Source organism: Narcine bancroftii, chromosome 5, assembly GCF_036971445.1.
Source record: "Narcine bancroftii isolate sNarBan1 chromosome 5, sNarBan1.hap1, whole genome shotgun sequence".
Taxonomy (NCBI): domain Eukaryota; kingdom Metazoa; phylum Chordata; class Chondrichthyes; order Torpediniformes; family Narcinidae; genus Narcine; species Narcine bancroftii.
In genome coordinates this window covers 137,052,749-137,074,610 of record NC_091473.1, presented here as the reverse complement: position 1 = coordinate 137,074,610, position 21,862 = coordinate 137,052,749, and the positions used below count along the sequence as shown (strand labels likewise).

The 21,862-nt window shown below is 45.2% G+C and overlaps 1 protein-coding gene across 10 annotated transcripts in view; it reads right to left on the bottom strand.

The window, feature by feature from the left end:
- Positions 1-20,331, bottom strand: part of LOC138763999 (glycogen synthase kinase-3 beta-like) — a 57,296-nt gene extending 36,965 nt beyond the window's left edge. For 2 of the 10 annotated variants that reach the window (XR_011357949.1, XR_011357945.1), the window contains exon 1: positions 3,637-4,942. Coding sequence is in view for 4 of the 10 variants with exons in the window: in XM_069939160.1 (XP_069795261.1) it covers positions 17,605-17,655; positions 19,867-20,163 (348 nt within the window). In the remaining 6 variants the exon portion in view is untranslated. Of the gene's footprint in view, positions 1-1,032; positions 1,349-3,636; positions 4,943-9,232; positions 9,300-11,012; positions 11,107-13,061; positions 13,160-17,572; positions 17,656-19,866 lie in introns of those variants that run through there. The other 8 variants (XM_069939160.1, XM_069939159.1, XM_069939161.1 and 5 more) reach the window with 8 other exon arrangements.
- Between the last annotated feature and the right edge of the window lie 1,531 nt (positions 20,332-21,862).

Below are 21,862 nucleotides of genomic sequence, written 5' to 3'. Positions count from 1 at the left end.
GAGCGAAAACAATCCTCGACGATTTAATCTTTCCTGCAACTCTCTGCTATTTTCTCCAGATTTGCTCCTCTAATTCTCATTTACTGATGGGCAGTCTATAATACAAGCCCATGAGTGTGGTTATCCCTTTCCCATTTAACAATTCCACCCACAGAGCCTCAATAGACAAGCCCGAGGGTCTGTCCTGTCTGAGCACTGCAATAATATTTCATCTGATGTAACGCCACTCCTCTCCCTTTCATTCCTCTCCCTCTATCACATCGGAAACCACTGAAACGTCGTGCTGCCAGTACTGGGCTTCCTCCCACCAAGCCTTACTAATGGCTACAGTTTCAAAATTCTATGTGCCAATCCATGCTCTAAACATCTGCCTTTCTGACAATACCCCTTTCAGTGAAACAGATACACCTGAGAACATTTCCACCAGATACAACCGTTTGATTTCTGAATTGACACAGTCTGGACATCATCTTTTCCCTCCTCCACTCCCCTATCTGCTCTGTTTGTCTGGTTCCAATCTCCTTGCAAATCTAGATTAAACATCACCCAACCCCCACCCCACCAGAGGAACACTAGCAAATCTTCCTGCAAGAATAATCATCTCCCTTAACTTCAGATTAACCGTCCATCAGAACAGGTTCCAACTTCCCTGGAAGACCGCGTCAAATTTGAAACTGGGGTTAGTGGCACCATTAATAGCCCCGGGTGGGCGAACTAGGCTAGTCTGGTCACACTGTGTCTTGGTGCAGGATCGTTCGCCAAGAGGTGGCACGGTTAGTGTTGCGGTAAGTGCAATGGTGTTACAGAGCCAATGATCGGGGTATGAATCCAGCACTGTCTCCCTGGCTTTACGTGGGTTTCCATCAGCTGCATAGTTACTTCCCACCCTTCAAAAACACATCAGGGGGGTAGGTCAATTGGGTGTAATTTGGTCGCAGGGGTTTATTTGATGAAAGGACCTGTGTTCATGCTGCATGTCTAAATTTAAATTTCAGGCTGTCCCATTGCTGAAAAACTGTTCTTCCCCCTCACCTTGAATCTTTTGCCCTGCAAGACCTTCGTGATGTTTATTAGCTCTCCACCACCCACCAGCCAGGCCTCGTACACCACACCGAAAGACCCACTGCCGATAATTTAAACATCTGCGTAGGGCACCTCCTTGATCCAGTGTGGCCACCACTCTTGTGGCCTTGTTGCTATCTCCTGTGGGGCAGTTGCAGTAGCATTTACACACCCAGAGAGCACAGAACTGGCCATTTGTCCAACATGGTGTCTATCCTTCCCTCGAACTTTCTTCCAAACATCACCTCAATGTCAGAATTCCTCCTCTTGTGGTTCGTTCCAGACTCTATTTTTTTTTAAATTTTATTGAATAATTTTACAAAACCAAAATATATATAATCTAAAACTAACCCATACTACCCCCCTCCTCCCCCATCCCACCTAAACCCTCCCCCCTTCGGAGCTTTTTTAAAACACAGTAAGACCGATTATGACAGGTTGCTGGATGGTGTGCTATGTTTTTACACCTTTCATCAGAAATAAAACTTTTATTTAACATCTAAACACATACGTTCCAAATACACTGTTGGATAAGTCTCCAAAAATTGTGAAGGAAACCAAATTGGCAAAAAGAATAATTGAGTTGATGGGGGGGTTTAAATTTGGTTGAAATATGGCGACGGATGAATCCGACTGAGAAGGATTATTCTTTTATGTAGCTCGTCATGAGTCATTCTCAAGAATAGATTTTTTTGGGAATCAGCTCATTTGCAGGTTAGGATTGAACAAGCTGAGTACAAGAGTAGGATTTTATCAGTCCATTCATTGTTCTTAATTAAATGTAATGTTGCCGAGATGGCGGGAATTAACTATCGTTGGAGATTTAATGAGATGTTGCTACAAAGGCCTGAATTTATTTTGTATGTAAAAGATCAGATTAAGATTTTTCAGAAACAAACGCGGGATCAGTTCACAGTAAATTTACGTTATGGGGTTCTTTAAAAGGATTCTTACCGGGTCAAATTATTAGTTACACAGCAAAAGTGAAGAAGCAGCATAAAGCAGAACTTCATGATTTAGAAAAAGAAATTGCAGTATTGGAGAAGATATTTCAGAAAGATGCAGCAAAAGAAAACAAGATACAGTTATCGACATCGAAGCTTCAATTATCATGCACAGCAAACTATCATTATGAAGAACGACTTATCCTTTCCAAATGAATACATGATTGAATTTTTTTCTGCCATCTTTGTATACTCAGTTCAACATCATTTTTCCAAGTGACAGCGAGACATTTTCGACCTACTGCCAACCGTGGACGTATAAATGCAATTTGAGGTTTCTCCAATCGTAAACCTGTCATTATCGTATTCATGTATCCCAATAAACATACCCATGGGTTGACATACAGATCTATTTTGAATAAACCTCACAAAAAGTTAATTATTTGTTCCCAAAAGAGCCTAACTTTTGTACATCCCCATACTGAATCTAAGGAAGTACCTGTCTTTTCACCAAACCGAAAACACCAATCTGACACACTAAATCCAACTATTTCCAATTTTTCAGGAGTTTTATATAACTGATGCAAAAAGTTATCATAAACCAAACTATATTGAACATTAATTAACTTCATAACACTATCAAGACACATATCAGACAACTCCTCCACAGATATAGGCATATAGAAGCATATATGTTTTAAATATATCCACATTGGTCATTTTTTCTTGTAGTAACATACATTTCTGAAACAAATCCCTTTTTGCCCTTATCAACAATAAATTTCTCAAATTTCAATTGACCAGGCAATACTTACTCTCATCAAAAACATTCTAACAAATAAATCTTGTACTTGATAATATGCATGTAAAGTGTTTGTGATACACCAAACTTCTCTCTAAGTAGAACCATCTCCCTGTGGGGGACAGGGTTCACAGCCATTCCTTTTGTCCACAACCCTCCTTCTCCAAGAGGGTCAGGTCACCCCTCATTCTCCAGCATGCTCCAAGGGAGATAGAACACTCTGAATTCCTCCCCAACTCCAAAAGCTCAGCAGGACTGAAACCTTCCACAACACAAACGAGACTTCGTCCCCCAAGACATCTCATGGAGTGGAAGGAGCCCCTTGCTTCATCGCTAAACGCTGTTGAGTCGCCACATCAGCAACGCTTTCCAGGACCTTGATCTGGGATTGTTGGTGGTGGGATGGGGCGGGTGGGGGAGGTGGGAAAAGATAGAACAGGTTCTATAATCCGGTGTTGTGGGGTGTGGACGGGCGATTCTGTCTCACAGTGGGAGAGATCGCATTCTGGGGTGAGGGGAGAGCTCTTTACCATTCCTGTTGGAAGGGCTACCTTCCCTCCCACTCCCGAAAACTGCTCTCCCAAGATACCTCACCCGCGCCCCACGCCAATTCCTCAATCCTTTTTTCATCTCTCACCCAATACCACACTCCCAGTTCCTCAGTGCCTTCCATCCCCTCCAACCCCAGCTCTCCAGCTCAACCCTACTTCTGATCCAATCTCCCTCCGCCTGTGGTGCACCCCCATATTTTCGTTCTGCCCTCCACATAACCTCCACTGCTACAGACCACATCCCTGCATCCCTGCCCAAGCCACTGATCTCTCGCACCTGCCTAGAAAGCGCCTTGCATTCAGGATGGAGAGAGGGTGTTAAATGTGGCCTCCATTCTCTCTGGCCACACCAGGTGATGTATGGTGCTGGAGGAGGCTCTGTCCCAGTAGTGGAGCCGGTGACAGGATCTTTATCTCACCCATGGGCCTTGGGCGCTTCCAAACACAACGCCGTTGCTCAGAAAGGATCCCTGGGATGTTCCCTCATGCGGGCCTCATTGCCCTTCCAGGAGAGACATCCTACTTGTGCTGCTCTGCCCTGGTGCAGCTCAGCTATGGCAACACAGCAGCAGTTGCCCCACTCTGTGACATCATCTCCCCATCTGTGTCACCTCCCCTCTTTGTGACACCACTAGTGTAATGGCCAGGGACATTCAGCTATTTCAATCCTCCTCAATTTTCCCAAGCGAGGGCTGTGGAGGGGGGTGGGGAGGGTGTCGTTCAACTTGTATAAATTACTTGAGTTGTTATCTCTTCTACCTCCTTGATATTTGATTCCATTTTGAGGACATTTTAGTTGACTATTTTATTGACATTGCCTGTAATCTCCCTTCATAAGTGACATGATTTTGTATTTATCCCAATTGATCTTATACCCAAAGATCTCCCCATTGTACTCCAGAGTGGAGCGCAACTTGGGCAACGAGTGTGTCAGGTCTGTCAGAACATCTCAGCAAATAAATTGGATTGATGCTCTTCCTGCCCTGTTCTGAATATTTTAATGACTGAATCCTGGCAAATGGCCACGGCTGATGCCCCCATGGCTCACAAAAACTGCGCTGGAGATAGCGGGAAACCCTGCCTGCATGATCTTTTCAGAGGGAAGGCTCAAGTAATTTGTCCATTGGTCACAAATTTAGCAATGGGCGCACGGTGAAACGCCCTTATCCAATGTATAAAAGTTGGCCGCAGCCCCAATTTTCCCAGCACTTAAATAATTCTCCCACTCTAACTAGTGTGAGAAACACAGCTCACTGATTAAATAATTTTGAAGTCAATAGGTGAAGCGATATAACCTTTGTATTCAACGTTCTTCCAAGAGCGGGTCTCGTTCAGAAAGGCACACACACTGCTATTCAACAACCTTTTTTTCTACATTTCTTTCTGTTAATAACCACTCCTCCGTTAGTTTAATTGGTTAGTTCACTGAGTAATTGATAAGTTAGTTTAACATATCAAAAGATGTTCCTCTTCTTGTATTAAAGCCCGACCTAGTTTCCATCTCCTACTCCCCTTATTTCACTACCCCCTACCTTTATTTATTCTCATCCTTATCTGGTATGATGCCCAGTTCTTTCGCAATGTTTTTGGTATCATTTTGGCTTTCTCTGCAATTTTTTGCAGGAAGTGACCTTCCTTGGTAATCTAGCAGACCGCCCCCCCACCCCCGCCCTCCCCTTAAGGTACGCATCGGCTTTCTCTGGGCAACCATATTAACTCTGCAGAAACAGGCCTTTGGCTACTTTCCACAATCCCGCCTCCTCCTTTTCTATTTATTCTACTGTTTCTTCATCACTGGAGATAGAACCATAAAATGCCTCCAATTTGGATAACATCATCCCACGAGTCTCGTGCATTTTCTAAAGCTTTCACTCTCAAGTCAATACAGATTATCCCGTGTTGACCCATTTGTTTAATGATTGCAGTTTCCATAAGCCGCTGTGTAAGCCCGTGCACACAGGGCATATATAATACATTATCCCACACCAGTTAGTACTCCTACCACCACTATTAAGGAGGGCAGTATGGAGACGTTTACTCCCTCCCATTTTCCAAAGTACAACTCCAGCCACCCAGTTAGTGAGGTGTCCACTCCTGAACTTTCAGCCAACCCCTCAGCCAGGGAGGAGAGGCCCTGCTACACTTTTGTAATAGTTCCATCTGGGCTGGATCGTGTGGGATAAAAGTACAGCAATTTCCACTTAGCATTACACAGTCTCCTCCTTTCTCTGCTCACACCAAATCTAGCGCTATTCTGTTTTCACAAGCCACGCGACTGGTGGCATCCAATTGATCAGTGATCCCCTTTACAGCATCCAGGATATAATTTATAAACCATTGTTGATTGTAGTAAATATAGTTTATCCAGTCCACGTTTTTTTATTAATAGTTTCCCACCAAAAGATAGTTAACTCAAACTCTGCTGCTATGTGACTGCGTGCGTTAAATTTATTAGGTACTCCCCTTGGCACCCCAATTGAATCAATATACATTTGGTTACATAAAGACGTTCCCAGGAACTCCCTCTTACTTCTCTTTATCCCTATTACCTTCTCCCATTCAAATTTCAAGGTGAAGGGTATGGCCAATTGAATGATTGCTCAGGTACCCTTCCAGTTGGGAGGAAGAATCAGTCTAAGGATCCTCCCTCTCCATAATCACCATAGATCCATTCAGGGTACATTCAAGGCTGAGTAGTGGCCTCCCCTCTCCTCTGTCACACCTCGTACCTTTATACATATTGTAGATTTCCTACATTCCTCGTGAACTGTCTTCCTTTTGTCTAGAAGTTCAGGCTGTGTGATTTCCTGACACAGCCGACAATGCCGCGGAATCCGGACATGCTTCTTCAGAGCAGGAGGGAAATCAGGGACAGAAATTTACAGGACTGGTTACCCCAGGCCATTTTGTCCTGATACAAGGCCATCGTTCACCTCATTCCTTGTTTGTCTTTATCCCAACCCAGTGGAAATGGAATCAGCTGCCCTGTAAGTGCATGCATAGCAATTGCTCTTTTTTAAACCCTTCACTGTATATTTTACCTATTCTACCCAGACATTTGTATCGCCATAACTTGTCTCAATCGTCTGTCTAAGGTCCTCTACCTCCACTATCTTTACTACATTCAGATCATTGGATGGAGTATAGGGTTTCTCGCTGGGCATTATTGTGAAGGTACGATCAGTTGGATGAGTCTTGGATCCTTCTACGATTATTCTAAATCAACACGCCAACGGGTCCTTTTCCCTGATGTTTATCCCCATTCCAAATTGATTTCTCATCTAACCCCTTTCGAGTAGGTTTTTTCCATTCATTTCCTCAATCCCTGAGGTACGTTTAATGGACATATAGATAGGATACACTCTTTGTTCCTGCAGTTAATGGCAAAGGTCCTCTCCAGATTGATATCCGACATTTTACTACCAGATCTTGTACTAGGCGTCCAGCACCGGGTCTGGGTGGTCCACCATGCATCACACCAATAGGGACAGTGTCTATTAAGACACATATGTTTCTCCTGAACATGATGTCATCTCTGACTCTCAACCCCACCACATTTTATTAAGCTACAAGCATGACATTGAATCACCTGCAGTTTAGAACTCTCGGGGCTGGTCATGGTTAACTTTACTGGCCCTGAAGGCGTGAGAGTGGATTCTAATCCTCTCCCTATTGGGGTATGAATCTCATTGGACTCACCCTAGTACTTCTTACACTATATAACCATATAACCACTTACAGCACAGAACAGGCCAGTTCGGCCCTATTAGTCCATGCCGTAGCCAATCCCCACCCTCCTAGTCCCACTGACCAGCACCCGGTCCATACCCCTCCAGTCCTCTCCTATCCATGTAATGATCCAGTCTTTCCTTAAACGTAACCAATGATCCTGCCTCAACCACGTCTGTTGGAAGCTCATTCCACATCCCCACCACCCTCTGCGTAAAGAAATTTCACCTCATGTTCCCCTTATAATTTTCCCCCTTCAATCTTAAACCATGTCCTCGAGTTTGAATCTCCTCCTTTCTTAATTGAAAAAGCCTATCCACATTTACTCTGACTGTCCCTTTTAAAATCTTAAACACCTCTAACAAGTCCCCTCTCAATCTTCTACGCTCCAGAGAAAAAAGCCCCATTCTGCACAACCTTTCCCTCTAATTCAAACATTGAAATCCTGTCAAATTTCTCGTGAACCTTCTCTGCACTCTCTCTATTTTGTTTATATATCTCCTATAATTTGGTGACCAAAACTGTACATAGTACTCCAAATTTGGCCTCACCAATGCCTTGTACAATTTCATCATAACCTCCCAACTCCTGAATTCAATACTCAAATTTATGAAGGCCAACATTCCAAATGCCTTCTTCACCACACCATCCACCTGAGTATCAGCCTTGAGGTTACTATTTACCAGAACTCCTAAATCCCTTTGTTGCTCTGCACGCCTCAATTGTCGACCATTCAATGTATATGACCAATTTAAATTTGCCTTTCAAAAATGCAGCACCTCACATTTATCTGTATTAAATTACATCAGCCATTTCTCAGCCCACACCTCCAGCCTTCCTAAATCACCTTTTAATCTACGGTAATCTACCTCAGTGTCCACAACACCACCGACCGTTGTGTCATCCGCAAACTTGCTTATCCAATTCTCCACCCCTACATCCAGATCGTTAATATATATAACAAATAATAGTGGACCCAGGACCGAACCATGAGGAACTCCACTTGTCACCGGCCTCAAATTGGACAAACAATTTTCTACAACGACTCTTTGACACCTCCCATCCAACCATTGCTGAATCCATTTCACTTCCACCATATTTATACCTAATGCCTCTACCTTTTTTCCTAACCTCCTGTGGGGAACTTTGTCAAAAGCTTTACTAATGTCCAAATAGACAACATCCACAGCTTTCCCTTCATCAACCTTTTTTGTAACCCCCTCGAAGAACTCAAAATGTTTTGTCAAGCATGATCTACCCCTGACAAAACCATGCTGATTACTCCCTCGCAATCCCTGAACCTCCAAATAATTGTAAATACCATCCCTCAGAACACTTTCCATCAACTTGCACACCACAGATGTCAGACTCACAGGCCTAGAATTCCCAGGTTTACATTTAGACCCTTTCTTAAACAGCGGAACAACATGCGCCACCCTCCAATCCTTTGGCAGCACCCCGGTGGCCAGTGACATCCTAAATAACTCTGTTAATGGCCCCACTAACCGTCCACTAGCCTCCCTGAGTGTCCTAGGGAATATTTTGTCTGGTCCAGGAGATTTATCCACCTTCATCATTTTTAACACAGCCATCACTACCTCCTCGGTTATGCTTATATGCTTCATGACCTCCCCACGATTCTTCTTTACTTCAACTGGTTCAACATTTTTTTCCTGAGTGAATACCGAGGCAAAGAAATCATTCAAAATTTGCCCCATTTCCTCTGACTTCTCACTAAGCCTACCCTCGCTATCTACAAGGGGACCAATTTTATCCCTCACTAATCTTTTACTTTTAATGTACTTATAGAAACCCTTTGAATTTATTTTTACTCTGTCAGCCAAAACCTCTTCATGCCTTTTTTTGGCCTTTCTAATTTCTTTCTTAAGATTCCTTCTACACTCCTTGTAGTCCTCCTTCAACTTCTCAGCTCCCTGCTCTTTATACCTCTTGTACACCTCCCTTTTTCTCCTAACCAAATTTCCAATATTCCTCGAAAACCAAGCCTTCCTCTGACTTCCAGCCTTTCCTTTGATCCACACTGTGACATAACTACGCTGTACCCTCAAAATTTCTTATTTGTATATCCTCCATTTTTCATTTACATCCTTACCTGAAAATATCCCGTCCCGCTCAATACTCACCAAATCCCTTCTTATTCCTTCGAAATTTGCTCTTTACCAATCCAGAACCTCAACTGATCTATCACATCTAAAACAAATGTATCCAGGAATATTAAGATGCCAGTTGCAATATCGTGACCCCAAGTATCTGTCCATGCTCTCAGCTCATCTACCTTGTTCACTATGCTTCTTGCATTAAAATATATGCATCTCAGAGAATGACCCTCACATATATTCTCTTTTTTACCTTCTACCCTAATCTCCATCCTACCTTTCTTATCTTTTTTATTCCTAGCTAGGTGGCCATACTCCCTGGACACTGCTCTCACACTCTGTTCCCGACCCCCCTGCCAAACTAGTTTAAACCTTCCCACACAGCTCTAGCAAATCTGCTTGCCAGCACGTTGGTCCCCTCCAGTTCAAGTGGAGTCCGTCCCTCTTGTAACAGGTCCGACATTCCCCAGAAGAGATCCCAATGATCCAGAAATCTTATCCCTTGCACCCTGCATCATCTCTTTAGCCACGCATTCAACCTCCACATCCTCCTATTTCTACCCTCACTAGCTCGTGGCACGGGCAGCAATCCAGAGATTACTACCTTGGAGGTCCTGTTTTTTAACTTCCTACCTAATTCCACATAATCCTGGTTCAGGACCACATCCCCACTTCTAACTAAGTCATTTGTCCCCACATGGACCACGACTTCTGGCTGTTCTCCTTCCCCTTGCAGAATGCAATGTACTCGATCAGAGATATCCCTGACCCTGGCACCAGGGAGGCAACATACCAACCTGGATCCCCGATCTCATCCCACAAACCTTCTATCTGTCCCTCTGACTAATGAATCCCCAACTACAAGAATCCTATCCTTATCCTTCTTTCCGATCTGAACCTCAGGGGCAGCCCCTGTGCCAGCGACCTGACCCCCACGAATCGTCCCTGATAGGCTGTTCAACCCAGCAGTATCCAAAGCCAAATACATGTTGCTGAGGGGCACATCCACAGGGGTACTCTGCACTGGCGCTCTCCCTCCTTTCCTAACAGTCACCCAATTCCCTGACTCCTGCCTTCTAGTGGTGACTGTCTCCCTGTAACTCCTCTCTATCACTGCCTCTGCTTCCCTTACGATCCTCAGTTCATCCATTTGCAGCTCAAGCTCCTGAACACGGTCACTCATTATATACAATTGGATGCACCTTTTGCACATGTAGTCATCAGGAACAGCTGTACAGTCTCTGATTTCCCACATCCCACAAATGGAGCACTTAACTACCCCAACTGACTCCATTTCCTCCTTTCTTACTATAACACCCTTGACTAATAAGTTCCTTCTTAGCCCCTGCTCACCGAAGTCCCTCGAGCCAAAGTCCCTACTCCTTCACTGGGCCACTCCTCGAGCCAAAGTCCCCACTCCTTCACTGAGCCACTCCTCGAGCCAAAGTCCCCACTCCTTCACTGGGCCACTCACTCACTTCGACGCTCCACGCTGGCAGCTCCCTCCTTTTCTACTCCTTTTATTAGCCCCTTACCAATTAACCCCAATTAACTCCCGGCTCCTCCTCCTCCTCCTCTCACCTGACACCAGGCACTGACTCACTGTCTCCTCCGACCCCAAGTCTGACCTGACCGTGGATAACAAGGGAAATTGGAGACAGTATTAGGTTCAAAGAGAGAGCATATCCATTGGCCAAAAAAATTACCACAGCCAAACAGTGGGAGCCGTTCTAGATGCCTCAAAGGAGGACAAAGGGATTAATCAAGAGAGCAAAAATAAATTACGAAAGTAAGCTTGCGGCAAATATAAAAACCGACTGCAAAAGCTTTTATAAATATGTCAAGAGGAAAAGATTGGTGAAATCCAGAGTAGGTCCTTTGCAGTCGGAATCAGGGAATATCTAATGGGGAATAAGGAAATGGCAGACCAATTAAAATCTTACTTTAGTTCTGTTTTTACAAGAGAGGATACAAATAACCTCCCAAGGATGTTGGGAAACATTGAGACTAATGCAAGGGAGGAACTGAAAGAAATCAGTATCTCTAAGGACATGGTCTTGGGGAAATTGATGGGATTGAACGCAAATAAATCCCAAGGGCCCGATAATCTACATCCTAGGGTACTTAAGGAAGTGAACATTCAGATAGCAGATGCTTTAAGAATTATTTTCCAGAACTCAATAGACTCAGGATCAGTACCCATGGATTGGAGGGTAGCTAATGTTACCCAACTATTTAAAAATTGGAATAGAGAAAAAGCAGGGAATTATAGGGCTGTGAGCCTGACATCAGTAGTGGGCAAAATGATGGAATCCATTATTAAGGATGTAATAGCGGAGCATATGACTAGCAGAGAAGGGATCGGAGGGAGTCAACATGGATTTACAAAAGGTAAATCGCGCTAAACAAATCTATTGGAAATCTTCGAGATTGTGACAGGTAAAATAAATGGGGGAGAGCCAGTGGATGTGGTCTACCTGGACTTCCAAAAGGCCTTCGGTAAGGTTCCACATAAACCACTGGCTTCCAAAATCAAGGCTCATGGGATTGGGGGCAAAGTATTGATGTGGTTGAGAACTGTCTGACAGGTAGAAGACAGAGAGTTGGGATAAATGGCTCGTTTCCTGAGTGGCAGGCAGTGACCAGTGGGGTGCCACGGGGTTCTGTAATGGGACCCCAGCTGTTCACAATTTACATTAATGATTCAGATAAGGGGATTGGATGTAATATCTCCAAATTTGCAGATGACACTAAGCTAGGAGGGGTTGTGTGCACAGAAGAGGGGGTCAGGAAGCTCCAGTGTGATTTGGATAAATTGAGGGACTGGGCAGATCCATGGCAAATGCACTACAATGTGGATAAATGTGAGGTGATCCACTTTGGTGATACAAACCGCAGGGCAGATTACTATTTGAATGGCAATAGATTAAGAGATGGGGAAGTGCAGAGAGACCTAGGGGTACTTGTACACCAGTCTCTGAAGGCGAGCATGCAAGTACAGCAGGCAGTTAAAAAGGCAAATGCTATGTTGGCCTTCATATAAAGAGTGTTTGAGTATAGGAACAAGGATACCTTACAGCAGCTGTACAGGGCCTTGGTGAGACCCCACCTGGAGTATTGTGTGCAGTTTTGGTCACCTTATCTAAGGAAGCAAGTTCTTGCAATGGAGGGAGTGCAGTGTCGATTCAACAGGCTGATACCTGGAATGGCAGGAATGACTTATGAGGAAAGATTGGACAAAATGAGATTGTACTCGCTGGAGTTTAGAAGATTGGGATGGGATCTCAAAGAGACATATAAAATTCTGGCAGGACTGGACAGAATGGATGCAGATTGGATGTTTCCAAGGATGGGAAAATCCAGAACCCGGGGCCATGGTTTGAGGATAATAGGCAAACCATTTAGGACCGAGATGAGGACGAATTTCTTTACCCAGAGGGTGGTGAATCTGTGGAATTCATTGCCACCCAGGGCAGTAGAGGCAGGTTCATTAAATATATTTAAGAGGGAATTAGATCTATTTCTTCAGTATAAGTGTATTAAAGGTTACGAAGAGAAGGTGGGGACGGGGTACTGAACTTAAAGATCAGCCATGATTTTGTTGAATGGCGGAGCAGGCTCGAAGGGTCGAATGACCTACTCCTGCTCCGATGTTTCTATCCTGACAGTTCCCTCCCCCTTCCACCTGTATTCACCAAGCACCTCGCTTTTCCTTTCCCACATATATCCACCAATCAGCTCTCTCACCCTCTCCCACCTTCTGCTGCAGGTCTCATCTGGACAGGCAGGACTGGGTGAAGGGTAGGGTGAGGTTTGGTCTGACCCACCCCACCACTCCTGACTCAACGTTGCTTACCTTGATCATCATCACCAGCTGCTCCACCCCACTGTCCCTGGGGAAGCTGAGCTGTCCCAATAACAGCTCAGCCAACACACAGCCAGCTGAATAGATATCTGCAAGAGAGGGAAGGCCTGGAGTCAATGTCACAGGGTACCGAGGGACGTGAGAGACGGTGGAGTTGAGTGTGTGTACTGTCCCATTGAACAACCCTGGGTCAGACACAGGGTGAAGCTCTGAGATGTGCTGAGCAACAAAGACTGTACCCCGCTTCCACATGCTCTCTGTAACCTTCAATACCCTTATACTGAAGAAATAGATCTAATTCCCTCTTAAATATATTTAATGACACACTCTGAGGCACCTCACCCTCCCTCTCCCTAGTACTTCTTACCCTATATAACCATATAACCACTTACAACACAGAACAGGCCAGTTCGGCCCTACTAGTCCATGCCGTAGCAAATCCCCATGCTCCTAGTCCCACTGACCAGCACCCGGTCCATACCCCTCCAGTCCTCTCCTATCCATGTAATGATCCAGTCTTTCCTTAAACGTAACCAATGATCCCGCCTCAACCACGTCTATCGGAAGTTCATTCCACATCCCCACCACCCTCTGCGTAAAGAAATGTCCACTCATGTTCCCCTTATAATTTTCCCCCTTCAATCTTAAACCGTCCTCGAGTTTGAATCTCCCCCTTTCTTAATTGAAAAAGCCGATCCAAATTTACTCTGTCTGTCCCCTTTAAAATTTTAAACACCTCTATGAAGTCGCCCCTCAATCTTCTACGCTCCAGAGACAAAAGCCCCAGTTTGCACAACCTTTCCCTGTAAATCAAACCTTGAAATCCTGTCAACATTCTCATGAACCTTCTCTGCACTCTCTCTATTTTCTTTATATCTTTCCTATAATTTGGTGACCAAAACTGTACACAGTACTCCAAATTTGGCCTCACCACTGCCTTGTACAATTTCATCATAACCTCCCTGCTCTTGAATTCAATACTCCAATTTATGAAGGCCAACATTCCAAATCCCTTCTTCACCACACCATCTACCTGAGTATCAGCCTTGAGGGTACTATTTACCATAACTCCTAAATCCCTTTGTTGCTCTGCACGTCTCAATTGTCGAACATTCAATGTATATGACCTATTTAAATTTGCCTTTCCAAAATGCAGCACCTCACATTTATCTGTATTAAATTCCATCAGCTATTTCTCAGCCCACACCTCCAGCCTTCCGAAATCACCTTTTGATCTACGGTAATCTACCTCACTGTCCACAACACCACCGACCGTTGTGTCATCCGCAAACTTGCTTATCCAATTTCCACCCCTACATCCAGATCGTTTATATATATAACAAATAATAGTGGACCCAGGACAGAACCCTTAGGAACTCCACTAGGTACAGGCCTCCAATTGGACAAACAATTTTCTACCACGACTCTCTGACACCTCCCATCCAACCATTGCTGAATCCATTTCACTACCACCTTATTTATACTTTATGCCTCTACCTTTCTTCCTAACCTCCTGTGGGGAACTTTTTCAAAAGCTTTACTAAAGTCCAAATAGACAACATCCACAACTTTCCCTTCATCAAACTTTTCTGTAACCCCCTCGAAGAACTCAAAATGTTTTGTCAAGCATGATCTACCCCTGACAAAACCATGCTGATTACTCCCTATCAATCCCTGTACCTCCAAAAATTTGTAAATACCATCCCTCAGAACACTTTCCATCAACTTGCCCATCACAGACGTCAGACATACAGGCCTATAATTCCCAGGTTTGCATTTGGACCCTTTCTTAAACAGAGGAACAACATGCGCCACCCTCCAATCCTTTGGCACCACCCCCGTGGCCAGTGACATCCTAAATATCTCTGTTAATGGCCCCACTAACCGTCCACTAGCCTCACTGAGTGTCCTAGGGAATATTTTGTCCGGTCCGGGAGATTTATCCACCTTTATCTTTTTTAACACAGCCATCACTACCTCCTCGGTTATCCATATATGCTTCATGACGACCCCACTATTCTTCTTAACTTCAACTGGTTCAACATTTTTTTCCTGAGTGAATACCGAGGCAAAGAAATCATTCAAAATTTCCCCCATTTCCTCTGACTTCTCACTCAGCCTACTCTCGCTATCTACAAGGGGACCAATTTTATCCCTCACTAATCTTTTACTTTTAATGTACTTATAGAAACCCTTTGGATTTATTTTTACTCTGTCAGCCAAAACCTCTTCATGCCTTTTTTTGGCCTTTCTAATTTTTTTCTTAAGATTCCTTCTACACTCCTTGTAGTCCTCCTTCAACTTCTCAGCTCCCTGCTCTTTATACCTCTTGTACACCTCCCTTTTTCTCCTAACCAAATTTCCAATATTCCTCAAAAACCAAGTCTCCCTATGACTTCCAGCCTTTCCTTTGATCCACACTGGGACATAACTACTCTGTACCCTCAAAATTTCTTATTTGAATATCCTCCATTTTTCATTAACATCCTTACCTGAAAATATCCTGTCCCACTCAATACTCCCCAAATCCCTTCTTATTCCTTCGAAATTTGCTCTTTTCCAATCCAGAACCTCAACTGATCTATCACATCTAAAACAAATGTATCCAGGAATATTAAGGTGCCAGTTGCAATATCATGACCCCAAGTATCTGTCCATGCTCTCAGCTCATCTACCTTGTTCACTTTGCTTCTTGCATTAAAATATATGCATCTCAGAGAATGACCCTCACATATATTCTCTTTTTTACATTCTACCCTTAACTCCATCCTACCTTTCTTATCTTTTTTATTCCTATCTAGGGGGCCATACTCCCTGGACACTGCTTTCACACTCTGTTCCCCACCCCCCTGCCAAACTAGTTTAAACCATCCCCCACAGCTCTAGCAAATCTGCTTGCCAGCACATTGGTCCCCCTGCAGTTCAAGTGGAGTCCGTCCCTCTTTTACAGGTCCGACCTTCCCCAGAAGAGATCCCAATGATCCAGAAATCTTATCCCTTGCCCCCTGCACAATCTCATTAGCCACGCATTCATCCTCCACATCCTCCTATTTCTACCCTCACAAGCTCGTGGCACGGGCAGCAATCCAGAAATTACTACCTTGGAGGTCCTGTTTTTTAACTTCCTACCAAATTCTACATAATCCTGTTTCAGGACCTCATCCCCACTTTTAAGTAAGTCATAGGTCCCCACATGGACCACGACTTCCGGCTGTTCTCCTTCCCCTTGCAGAATGCAATGTACTCGATCAGAGATATCCCTGACCCTGGCACCAGGGAGGCAACATACCAACCTGGATCCCCGATCTCATCCCACAAACCTTCTATCTGTCCCTCTGACTAATGAATCCCCAACTACAAGAATCCTATCCTTATCCTTCTTTCCCTTCTGAATCTCAGGGGAAGCCCAGTGTCAGACACCTGACCCCCACGACTCGTCCCTGATAAGCTGTTCCCCACAGCAGTATCCAAAGCCAAATACATGTTGCTGAGGGGCAATTCCACAGGGGTACTCTGCACTGGCGCCCTCCCTCCTTTCCTCACAGACACCCAATTCCCTGACTCCTGCCTTCTAGGGGTGACTGTCTCCCTGTAACTCCACTCTATCACTGCCTCTGCTTCCCTTATGATCCTCAGTTCATCCATTTGCAGCTCAAGCTCCCCAACACGGTCACTCATGATATACAATTGGATGCACCTTTTGCACATGTAGTCGTCAGGTACAGCTGTGCAGTCTCTGATTTCCAACATCCCACAATTGCAGCACTTAACTACCCCAACTGACTCCATTTCCTCCTTTCTTACTATAATACCCTTGACTAATAAGTTCCTTCTTAGACCCTGCTCACCGAAGTCCCTCGAGCCAAAGTCCCTACTCCTTCACTGGGCCACTCCTCGAGCCAAAGTCCCCACTCCTTCACTGGGCCACTCCTCGAGCCAAAGTCCCCACTCCTTCACTGGGCCACTCCTCGAGCCAAAGTCCCCACTCCTTCACTGGGCCGCTCCTCGAGCCAAAGTCCCCATTCCTTCACTGGGCCACTCCTTGAGCCAAAGTCCCCACTCCTTCACTGGGCCACTCGTCGAGCCAAAGTCCCCACTCCTTCACTGGGCCACTCCTCGAGCCAAAGTCCCCACTCCTTCATTGGGCCACTCCTCGAGCCAAAGTCCCCACTCCTTCACTGAGCCACTCCTCGAGCCAAAGTCCCCACTCATTCACTGGGCCACTCCTCGAGCCAAAGTCCCCACTCCTTCACTGGGCCACTCCTCGAGCCAAAGTCCCCACTCCTTCACTGGGCCACTCACTCACTTCGACGCTCCACGCTGGCCGCTCCCTCCTTTTCTACTCCTTTTATTAGCCCCTTACCAATTAACCCCAATTAACTCCAAGCTCCTCCTTCTCCTCCTCTCACCCGACACCAGGCACTGACTCACTGTCTCCTCCAAACCCGAGTCTGACCTGCCTGAGCCCAAGTCCCGGTAAGTGCAGCTTTTATTTGACTCACCCTCTGATTCTGTCTCTTGGCTCCTCCTCCTCTCACCTGACACCAGGCACTGACTCACTGTCTCCTCCGACCCCAAGTCTGACCTGACCGCGGATAACAAGGGAAATTGGAGACAATATTAGGTCCAAAGAGAGAGCATATCAATTGGCCAAAAAAATTACCACAACCGAAGACTGGGATCAGTTCCAGATGCATCAAAGGAGGACAAAGGGATTAATCAAGAGAGCAAAAATAAATTACGAATGGAAGCTTGCGGAAAATATAAAAACCGACTGCAAAAGCTTTTATAAATATGTCAAGAGGAAAAGATTGTGAAATCCAGAGTAGGTCCTTTGCAGTCGGAATCAGGGAATATCTAATGGGGAATTAGGAAATGGCAGACCAATTAAAATCTTACTTTAGTTCTGTTTTTACAAGAGAGGATACAAATAACCTCCCAAGGATGTTGGGAAACATAGAGACTAATGCAAGGGAGTAACTGAAAGAAATCAGTATATCTAAGGACATGGTCTTGGGGAAATTGATGGGATTGAAGGCCCATAAATCCCAAGGGCCTGATAATCTACATCTTAGGGTACTTAAGGAAGTGGCCATTCAGATAGCAGATGCTTTAAGAATTATTTTCCAGAACTCGATAGACTCAGGATCAGTACCCATGAATTGGAGGGTCGCTAATGTTACCCCACTATTTAAAAATTGGGGTAGAGAAAAAGCGGGGAATTATATGCGGGTGAGCCTGACATCAGTAGTGGGCAAAATGATGGAATCCATTATTAAGGATGAAATAGCGGAGCATATGACTAGCAGAGAAGGGAATGGAGGGAGTCAACATGGATTTACAAAAGGTAAATCGTGCTTGACAAATCTATTGGAATTCTTTGAGATGGTGACAGGTAAAATAAATGGGGGAGAGCCAGGGGATGTGGTCTACCGGGACTTCCAAAAGTCCTTCGATAAGGTCCCACATAAATGACTGGCTTCCAAAATCAAGGCTCATGGGATTGGGGGCAAAGTATTGATGTGGATTGAGAACTGTCTGGCAGGTAGAAGACAGAGAGTTGGGATAAATGGCTCGTTTTCTGAGTGGAAGACGGAGACCAGTGGGGTGCCACAGGGATCTGTGCTGGGACCCCATCTGTTCACAATTTACATTAATTATCTGGATGAGGGGATTGGATGTAATATCTCCAAATTTGCAGATGACACTAAGCTAGGAGGGGTTGTGTGCACGGAAGAGGGGGTCAGGAAGCTCCAGTGTGATTTGGATAAATTGAGGGACTGGGCAGATCCATGGCAAATGCACTACAATGTGGTTAAATGTGAGGTTATCCACTTTGGTAATACAAACCGGAGGGCAGATTACTATTTGAATGGCAATAGATTAAGAGATGGGGAAGTGCAGAGAGACCTAGGGGCACTTGTACACCAGTCTCTGAAGGCGAGCATGCAGGTAGTGCAGGCGGTTAAAAAGGCAAATGGTATTTTGTCCTTCATATAAAGAGTGTTTGAGTATAGGAACAAGGATACCTTACTGCAGCTGTACAGGGCCTTGGTGAGACCCCACCTGGAGTATTGTGTGCACTTTTGGTCACCTTATCTAAGGAAGGAAGTGCTTGCAATGGAGGGAGTGCAGAGGCGATTCACCAGGGTGATACCTGGAATGGCAGGAATGACTTATGAGGAAAGATTGCGCAAATTGGGATTGTACTCGCTGGAGTTTAGAAGATTGACAGGGGATCTCATAGAGACGTATAAAATTCTGGCAGGACTGGACAGAATGGATGCAGATGGGATGTTCCCAAGGATGGGAAAATCCAGAACCCGGGGCCATGGTTTGAGGATAATTGGCAAACCATTTAGGAACTTCTTGACCCAGAGGGTGGTGAATCTGTGGAATTCATTGCCACAGAGGGCAGTGGAGGCAGGTTCATTAAATATATTTAAGAGGGAATTACATCTATTTCTTAAGTATAAGGTTATTAAAGGTTACGGAGAGAAGGCGGGGACGTGGCACTGAATTTAAGATCAGACATGATTTCGTTGAATGGCAGAGCAGGCTCGAAGGGTCGAATGACCTACTCCTGCTCCTATGTTTCTATATTTCTATCCTGACAGTTCCCTCACCCTTCCACCTGTATTCACCAAGCACCTCGCATGTCACTTCCCACATATATCCACCAATCAGCTCTCTCACCTTCTGCTGCGGGTCTCATCTGGACGGGCAGGTCTGGGTGTAGGGTAGGGTGAGGTTGGGTCTGACCCACCCCCAGCACTCCTGATTCAACATTGCTTACCTTGGTCGTCTGCACCAGCTGCTCCACCCCACTGTCCCTGGGGAAGATTAGCTGTCCCAATAACAGCTCAGCCAACACACAGCCAGCTGAATAGATATCTGCAAGAGAGGGAAGGCCTGGAGTCAATGTCACAGGGTGCCGAGGGACGTGAGAGATGGTGTAGTTGAGTGTGGGGACTGTCCAATTGAACAACCCGGGGGGGTGAGACACAGGGTGAAGCTCCCTCTGCACCGTCATATCACACACTCTAATGCACATCACCCTCCCTTGCCCTGGTACCTCTCCCTCCCTCTCCATAGTCCTTCATACCCTATATAACCATATAACCCCTTACAGCACAGAACAGGCCAGTTCAGCACTACTAGTCCATGCCATAACAAATCCCCACCCTCCTAGTCCCACTGAGCAGCGCCTGGTCCATACCCCTACAATCCTCTCCTATCCATGTAACTATCTAGACTTTCCTTAAATGTAACCAATGATCCAGCACCAACTCCGGCTCTGTCTGGGGAAATAGGTCAAATTTCTTCCCAAGTCTCCCCCAATCTTAATTGAAATAGCCTATCCACGTTTACTCTGTCTGTCCCTTTTAAAAACTTAAACACCTCTATCAAGTCCCCTCTCAATCTTATACACTCCAGAGAATAAAGCCCCAGTCTGCATAACCTTTCCCTATAACTCAGACCCTGAAATCCTGTCAACATTCTCGTGAACCTTCTCTGCACTCTCTCTATTTTGTTTATTTCTTTCCTATAATTTTGTGACCAAAATTGTACACAGTACTCCAAATTTGGCCTTACCAATGCCTTGTACAATTTCATCATAACCTCCCTACTCTTGAATTCAATACTCCGATTTATGAAGGCCAACATTCCAAATGCCTTCGTCACCACACCTTCTATCTGAGTATCAGCCCTGAGGGTACTATTTACCATCACTCCTAAATCCCTTTGTTGCTCTGCACATCTCAATAGCCTACCATTTAATGTATTTGACCTATTTAGATTTGCTTCCACTCTCTGGCACCTCTATCTCTGGCACCTCTCTCATCCTCCACCTCTCTGGCACCTCTTTCTCTGGCATATCCCTCATCCCTCTCTATGTCACATCTCTCCCTCGGATAACTCTGCCTCAATCTATCTCTTTCCACCTTGGATGAAGCTTTCTCTATTTTACATGAGTACACTCAACACGCACCCCTCCCTCCCTATTTGGGACATCACCATCTCAGTCATCATGGGATACTCTCTCCATCTCAATCTCTATGCCCAACACCCCCCAACCCGTGACATCAACTTCTTCCCTATGGGATAACCCTCTGTCTCTGTGCTGGACAGTTCTGCCTTTTTGCCTCAAGTGACAGGGCTGCCTTCCTAAACTCTGGTTTATTACTCACCGATATTCGAGATGTCGTCAGGAGCTCTAAAGATGAGCTCTGGTGCTCGATAATACTGGGGCCAATCAAATCTATGTGGTGGAAAGCAGGGGTGGATCAATCGAAAATAGCACCTATGGCAGTGGTGGCCATCCTCTTGCAAGAGCAGGGCTTGATGGTGGCCATATTATCTATACAGATCGAGAGGAAATACTGAGCGTTTGTGTTCTTTGTACCTTTGATAGTGCCCCCACCCCCACCCATCCAGTGCCGGCCAAGTCATCCCACCCCCCCAACAACACACCGTTAAACTGTCGGAAATCCATGCCTGGGGGTCGATGAGGGATCAAACGTTCCATGAAGGGGTTGATGGTCTAAAAAATTTGGGGATGTCCTTGAGACACACCAAGAGTCATAGCCTCCAGTCAGAGAGCCAGTCATCCACAACCACCCTCTGGTTTCTCCCACAAAGATAATGCTGAAACCAATTTACGCATCACCTGAAATACCAAGCAACTGAACCTTCCTCCCATGTGGGAACATCTTAAATGCTTTACTCAAGTCCATGTAGACAAGTCTTTTCTTCATCAATGTTCCTAGTATGTGCACAAAGCCGTGTTG